Raw genomic sequence first — 7,503 nt, 5'->3', positions numbered from 1 at the left:
GAAGGGTTTTCAACATGGCAAGAGAACTAGAACTCTAAAAACCATGGCATCGATTCACAAATCCTAGGGTTTAGGATACAGCCCTTTATGAAGGTAATGACCCTGTCTTCCTGGAGCTTGCATTCTGGAAAGAGAGACTGATAATAATAACAGAAGGAACAAGACAGTGCTGTGAAGACAATAAAGCCGGGCTCAATTTTTACTCAGCAGATCATGTTTGGACCTATTTTCCGTTGCGGGGGTCAGGGAAGAGCTCAGCAGAGATGACATTTGAGTTGAGCACTGAAAGACAAGAAAGAACAAACAGCGAAAACCACAAGGCAGAAGGAACAGTTCATCCACGAGGAACGTGTTACAGGAATGATTCGATGTAACTTGGCGACTTTCAGGAACAGCCGGAAGGGCCTCCGTAGACAAACCATCGTGGGCATAGGTGGGAGGTGAGGTCCCAGAGTTCAGGCAGAGTTTCAATTTTATTCTAAGTGTCGTTGGTTTTAAAAGGAGGTTTAAAAGAGGAAGTGGGCGATTTAATACGATCTACACTTTAAAATGAAACATTGCAAAATACAATAATTGCACACAGATTTTACTTCTTTGAAACCTAATTTCTAAATTCCCACTCGGGTCAAACAGCGCCGCAGCCGTCCTCGACTGCCCAGGCTGTTTGCGCTCGCTTCCAGCTTGTTTGCACGCGACGCCCTGCTGTTGACAGCCTCGGAGGAGAGCCTGTGACAGTTGGCAGGCGCCGGGAGGCGTCGCGGGAGCCAAGCTGCTGCTGGGGCCAGGGCTGCGCTGGGGGAAGGAGGGAAGAGGGACGGGAGGCGGTGGCCGCGCCCTGGGAGGGCTGCGATCTCCGCTGTGGCGGCGATGCACCCTCTGAGCAAGGGATGAAGAAGCCGGGGGCCCAGACGAGCTTCCCCGGGGCTCACGGCGCCCCCCGCCCCCCGGTTTGTTTCCATCCCAAAGGTTCGCCGGCCCTGCCCGGGGTTTGACGCCGGAAACAGTGGTGGCTGGGGGGCTGCTGGAGGCCGGGGCGCTGGATGCCGGGCGGCGGGGGCGACAGAGGGAGTTTCCGTTTCTCCTCCCGGCCGGGCCGCAGCGGCGACACCCTGGGGGGTGGTGGTGGTGGGTGGAGGCGCCTCTTCGGGTGTTGATTTAAGGCTCCGCGGGGCCAGGCCTTCTGCCCACATCCTGCGGCGCCAGTTGGCTCCGGCGGATCCAGCGCCGCGTTTTGTCATCTGCCTGCACCGGGAGGTAGAGGCGGCGCCCCCAAACCCGCTAGCCCCCCGGGGACAGGACCCCGGGTTCCTGCCCCCAGCGGTCTCCCCGCTTCCAGTCTCCAGGCCACCGGTCGCTTGGGACCACTATGCGGCGAGCGAGCAGCCGACAGAGACGGACACTGCCTGTTCCCTGCAGCCTCGCGGAAGGGAGCTGGACCCCCCGGGGAAGCTCGAAGCTTGGGCAGTCAGCGGAGCGCCCTGCACCCGCAGCCCGCTACCTACTCTGCCTTCAGATCTCGGCGCCCGTGGCCGCCTCCCACCCAGGTCTCTTCTGTCCTCCCCCAGCCCTCCGAACCAGCGACCCCCACTGGGTCTGCGTCCCATCACCCTAACTGAAGGCTCAACAGGAGGGGCGTGTGTTTCGGCCTCGTCTGCGGCCTGTGTTTCTCGTCCCATCTCTGGAATGTCGGCTCCGCGGGGCGATGTGTGACGCGCGTGGTGCCGGGTTAGAGCCGGGACACCTACCAGGCGCGACAGACCATCCCGTTTGCCTTAAAGGGACTGAGCGCGGTGCGGAGCGGGACCGGAGCGAGCGAGAGCGCGAGCCGGCCGGCCTCCCTGCCCGGGGCGGGGCTTGTTCTGGACACGCCCCCGGGCCCGCCCCCTCCCGGGAGCCGCCCCCCCAGGTTCCCCGGCTCTGTCTGCCGCTGTCTGCAAAACCCGGAGCGGCGGATCCCAGAGAGGGCGGAGCGGCGCCGCCCCTCGCGGCACCTCCCCGGCAGCCCCGGGCGCCGCGCCGGGCATGCTCAGTGCGCAGGGCCGCTCGGAGCTCTAGCAGGAGGAAGCTTGCGCGCTCCCGCTCTCAGGAGCCGCGGCCCGGGCCAGGGGGCCGCAAATAATGGAGGCTTTCACCAATGGTGAGTAGGCGCGGCCGGAGGGAGGCCGGGGCTGGGAGCCGGGCTCTCCCGGGGCCCAGAGGGTCGTGGGGAGTCGTGACACGCGAGGGCGAGCTGCAGCCGCCTCCAGCGCGGGTTTCCCGCGAGAGGCTTGGCGGTGAGGTGGGGTGGGGGGCGCGCTGCTGGCGTCGGGGACCCGGGGGGAGGCTGTTGCAGGCTCGGGGGAGGGGGCGAGAGGCGGCGATCGCCAGGCTCGGGGGGCGGGGGCGGGGGTTGCTGGCGTGAAGGTCAGCGCCACCGCCCGTCCCGGGTGGGGACACCCGGTGTCCCGGACACCTCGCTCCTCTGCGCAGCCAGGTGGGCGAGCTGCAAAGTTTGGGCTGCGGTGCGCATTGGAGGGGGGGCGGCCGGGAAAGTTGGCAGAGCTTGGGATTGCCCCGGGTGCAGAGTGGGCTTTGGGTCGGGAAGGGTTAAAGAGCGGTCAAACCCTCAACTTGGGTGGCGCGCCCGGAGCTGTCCCCCTGCCCTTCGGCGAGTTGCCGGTGTGACTTTTCCTGGTAGGGCTGGTTAGCGGGTGGGGGCTTGTTAGGTTAATTCAGTGGAAGGTGGAGGAAAACTTGCTGGGCGCCGGGGAGGTTCCTGCCTGCATTGCCGCTCTCCGCGTCTGTTGCGGAGGCATTCCTTAGGAGGTTCAAGCTTCCTCTCCCTGGCTCCCAATAAGATCGGTTTTTTATTTGCAGTCGAAACTCATTAAATATCAAGGGGCCGTCACGCTGATATCACAATGTGACTTGAGGCGAGTGTCCAAAGCCGGAGCCTGCAGGAGGTTCGGCTAACAGCCACAGCCCTTTACTGACCGAAGGGAGCGAATCCATGGCTCCTTAAAACCGTGGCTTTTGTTTGGACCACAAGTGCCATGTAGGGGTGAGATGCCTTTCAATTTGCGGTGTTGAGTATATGGATTCCCTTTGGGGGACAGAAAGTAGGAAAACTGCCAGCAAGGGAGAATTCACGCTGAAATGGGAGAGTTCACTCTCCTAGTGGACATGTGTTTTCCTGCGGGTGATTGGTTACTTAAGGTAGAGAGTTTGTCGCATTAATAGAAGGCAGAGTCTGCCACTCAGGGTGGGTCACTTGCCACCCGGGAGACGGAGGCATTGTCCACTGTGTCCCAAACCCGAGCCAGACTTTGTTGTGTGCTGTGTTTCATCCTTGGGCTGAGAACTCCTAATTATATTCTCCCTGTCCCTAATTCAGAATGCTTTATTCTACTGCCATCTTCCTGTCTGTACTGTTTAATTAGCTTTAATGATGACAGCTTTAATTCTGAATTTTCTCATTCAGGTCTATTTGTAATTACCGAGGCTCTAAGAGTAGTCTAGTAAAGTTGGCAAAGAAAAATAAGGACGATTTGAACTAAAAGGAAGGTTAGAGAACATCCAGTACTTTGGTATAAAGTATGTTTAATACAGATTCTTAAATCCTTTCCAGTGAGTATCCTAAGGCTTATCCTGTGTTCTAGGTAGAAAGCTTGGAGCTGTCATGTTTGTAAGATTTTAAATGTGAAGTTTCCTCTAAATTAAAACAAACAAACAAAAAACTCCTCTCAACAAGGCTGAGTCATTAATTTGGTTAAGATTATTGCTAAGCTGATTTGGTGAACCTGTGCCGATAGAATTAAAGTACCTTCTCAAGTCTTAAAATTGGAGCCTTTTCTCCCATCTTAGAATAGTTTTAGAATATGTTCCTCTGGATGTGAATATTTGCAAATTGTCATATTTGGAAGGGCAATGAAAAAGTCCCAGAGAGGAGAATAAAGAAGAAGCAGTGCTTCAACTTTCATGTAGGAAATTGGATTTCTAATTCTTTCCTGTCTTGCAGATTTTCACAGCCTGTGCTGGAGATAGTTTAGCAGTGTATCATTTTAGTTAATGTACTAATTACTCCTTGGAACCTTATCTAGCATCCGTTAGCAAGGAGAATAGAAACTAACATCTAAAGTCAACAAGAAATTGGTTGATTGGTTTAGTTGCTAAGTCCTGTCCGATTCTTTTGTGACCTTGGGGACTGTAGCCTGCCAGGCTCCTCTGTCCATGGGATTTCCCAGGCAAGAATACAAGAGTGGGTTGCCATTTCCTTGTCCAGCGGATCTTCCCACCCGGGGATCAAACCCCGATCTCCTGGATGGCGGGTGGATTCTTTATCACTGAGCCACCAGGGATGCCTCAACAAGAAAATAGGTCCTAGCACTTTGAGGTGCTTTTGGGTTTAAGGAAGACTCATTATTGCGAAACTTCTGAAGAATAGCTGTAGAATTTTCTAGTGTCTTCAAACAGGACATGGTGTAGTGGTACTTAATCCTTTTGAGGGCAAAGAATATGTACATCTAATTCTCTCACAGGTCTCAGTGTTCTGGGGCAGAATATTTCATTACCCATAGAATTTATCATTGGAGGGTTTATCAAGTATGGCGTGGGCTTTTGTTACACATTCATTCTCTTTTAATGAAATTGTCACCACTTACACTTTGTCATATATCTCTGTATCTGGAGAGAGGTGTGAGTGCTTATGGAAAAGTTCAGTAAGTCGGGGCCATGTATCTTTCAGTTAAAATCTTGTCGATGATTTCTCTCCCTGAAAAGAGGTAAATTTGTAAAGGAGGCAAATTTAGTTTGTTTTGCTAATTTGGTTTTCAATGCTTATCTAGTCCAGTAAGGCCTTTTCTGCTTTCTGTGTTTTCTGTCAAAACTTGCTGCTGGTCTGGCTCATTTTTCCTGGACCCTGTGCTCTACCTGCTGATAATGGGTTTATTTGATGACCATCCTGTGTTAGCCTGTCACTGCTGCAGTCCCTTTAATATGCAGACCTCCAGAAAGGGCTTACAAGGAGAGACGCTATTGCCAAGAATTTCCGTTTGGCTCAGGAGATATTTTTGGTGTTGCCCTTGGTAGGGACTGCTGACTATTATGCTGAAGACAGGACATCCAGTCTGGCTTTGGATATTTGGTGCCTTTTTTTTTAATGGGGAGAGGAATGTGCTGGACTAGTAGTCAAGGTTGGTTTGGTAGTAGCTCTTATGTTCTGTTAGGCAGGTAGAAGTGAAACTATTCAGAAGTAGTGATAGCTGTATTACCAAAAACCAACCAAACAAAAAAATAGAAACTCTGTTCAGTTCAGTTCAGTCGCTCAGTCGTGTCTGACTCTTTGCGACCCCATGAATCACAGCACTCCAGGCCTCCCTGTCCATCACCAACTCCCAGAGTTTACTCAAACTCATGTCCATCGAGTCGGTGATGCCATCCAGCCATCTCATCCTCTGTCATCCCCTTCTCCTCCCACCCCTAATCCCTCCTAGCATCAGACTCTTTTCCAGTGAGTCAACTCGTCACATGAGGTGGCCAAAGTATTGGAGTTTCAGCTTTAGCATCAGTCCTTCCAATGAACACCCAGGATTGATCTCCTTTAGAATGGACTGGTTGGAACTCCTTGCAGTCCAAGGGACTCTCAAGTGTCTTCTCCAGCAGTTGTAGGTATTTTGATAAATGTACAGGGACTTCCCTGGTGGCTCAGAGGGTAAAGCGTCTGCCTGCAGTGCGGGAGACCCGGGTTTGATCCCTGGGTTGGGAAGATCCCCTGGAGAAGAAAATGGCAACCCACTCCAGTACTCTTGCCTGGAAAATCCCATGGATGGAGGAGTCTGGCAGGTACAGTCCATGGGGTCGCAAAGAGTCGGACACAACTGAGCAACTTCACTTTCACTAGATTAGGGCAAGCAATTATTTGATGACTACCTAGTTTTATTTGTCCTCATTTGCACATAAGATTAGGGGATTTTAGAATAACTTAAATTTATGTTAAGGAATGTAGGTACACAGCTCACCCTCCAGATCTGATTCAGAAGGTCTGAAGTTGGGTCTAGGAATCTACACTTCATTTTTAGTGTACTAAAAGTATTCACCAGGAGGGAGCTTTTGAGAACTTTGCTAGATAACCAAATTTCATACGTGTGTGTCTGTCTGTTTTTAAATGCATTCTAGTTTGTGGTATGGCCCAACGTAAATCTCCAGAGGGTGGAAAAGCATTGATATTTTGAAGCCGCAGCACTGAAAACACAATTTAAACAGTTTTATTTTTCCCAAAGCCCCCAAGAGTCACTTTAATATTACATCCTGGTGTGTAATCTAACAACGGGGGCTTTCCTATCTTTATAAAACTATTTTTGTTTTCAGATTGGCTTCCAAGTGAAAGTATTTCCCAACTTCCAAAATGGAAAGTCTGGATAATGAATTAGATGTTCATGAATTATAAGGCAGTATAAAAGTGTGATTTCATCATTTTAATCTTACAAATAGCAGTTATCCTGTTAGGTATGTGCCTGTGTGTGCTCAGTCATGTCCAGCTCTTTTAGACCTCATAGCCTGCCAGGTTTCTCTGTCCATGGGATTTCCCAGGCAGATATTCTGGAGTGGATTGCTATTTCCTACTCCAATCCTACAGGTATGCATTTGTTTAAAAAAAAAGTTTTTTTAGCATCTGTCAAAGATCATCTATGTGAGCTTATTGCATTGTGTTCATGTGTAGTTTTCTTTTGTTCTGAAATAACTTACCACATTGAGGAAAAAAAAAACCTTTAAAATGGAAGATAATAGTTTATATGATAGGATATAAGTTAAATTCTGCTTTTACCTTTCTGTCTTACATCTTTATTTCAGTTAAGGGAAATAGGAGGATACAGGATTAGAATATTAGCATCATTTAGTAGTATAAGGTTGAGGCTGTAACTGGAAACCAGTCCAGCTGTTAACTGGAAAGTAGAGGTGGAAAAGTTCTGTATGTGACAACTTCCTCGAAAAGGTGTCTTGAGACAAGATAAATATCATATTTTAGAAACTATTAGAACCAGTGATTATTATTTATCTGTAGATGATTCTTGAGAACTCAACTTGAAAGAGACAGAACCAGAAAGATTGGTTATAAGGAAATTATCATATAAGGAATAAGAAGGGTGATTTCTTTCTCAGGAATCAGGCAGACACCATTTTTGGAATGCCTGTTTACAAGGAGATTTTCTGCTAGGCACAGTGAGCAGAAGCCCCACAGACCTGCTATCAGTTAATGCTAACCTGATCCTAAATGAAGATGGCGGAAGAATGGGATGGGGAGACCTATTATGATTATACAGTGGAAGTGACAAATAGATTCAAGGGATTAGATCTGATAGAGTGCCTGAGGAACTACGTATGGAGGTTTGAGACATGTGCAGGAGGCAGTGATCAAGATCATCCCCAAGGAAAAAAAATACAAAAAGGCAAAATGGTTGTCTGACGAGGCCTTACAAATAGCTGAGAAAAAAAGAGAAGCAAGAGGCAAAGGAGAAAAGGAAAGCT

General features: G+C 49.9%; 2 protein-coding genes across 5 annotated transcripts in view; one reads left to right on the top strand and one right to left on the bottom strand.

Moving 5' to 3' along the window:
- Nucleotides 1-565: 565 nt before the first annotated feature.
- On the bottom strand, nt 566-1,817 carry LOC129558372 (uncharacterized). 2 transcript variants are annotated; one of them, XM_055429486.2, is made up of 2 exons: nt 1,746-1,817; nt 566-1,242 (listed from the first exon to the last, which is right to left on the bottom strand). In XM_055429486.2, exons 1-2 carry the CDS (start codon nt 1,760-1,762, stop codon nt 609-611), a joined length of 651 nt encoding a protein of 216 aa, XP_055285461.1. In that variant the 5' UTR covers nt 1,763-1,817; the 3' UTR covers nt 566-608. The 2 variants fall into 2 exon arrangements, with proteins under 2 accessions (XP_055285461.1, XP_055285462.1); XM_055429487.2 differs by having other exon boundaries at nt 1,614-1,782.
- LNPEP (leucyl and cystinyl aminopeptidase) overlaps nt 1,785-7,503 on the top strand; it is a 113,230-nt gene continuing 107,511 nt past the window's right edge. For all 3 annotated transcript variants that reach the window (XR_016037979.1, XM_055429485.2, XM_088838452.1), the window contains exon 1: nt 1,785-2,137. Coding sequence is in view for 1 of the 3 variants with exons in the window: in XM_055429485.2 (XP_055285460.2) it covers nt 2,119-2,137 (19 nt within the window). In the remaining 2 variants the exon portion in view is untranslated. The remainder of the gene's footprint in view (nt 2,138-7,503) is intronic.

The sequence above is a fragment of the Moschus berezovskii genome, chromosome 8 (assembly GCF_049115385.1).
Source record: "Moschus berezovskii isolate FMDL1 chromosome 8, NW_MosBer_1.0, whole genome shotgun sequence".
Classification (NCBI taxonomy): domain Eukaryota; kingdom Metazoa; phylum Chordata; class Mammalia; order Artiodactyla; family Moschidae; genus Moschus; species Moschus berezovskii.
The sequence above is the reverse complement of the archived record's forward strand: the minus strand, read 5'-3'. Positions and strand labels throughout refer to the sequence as shown.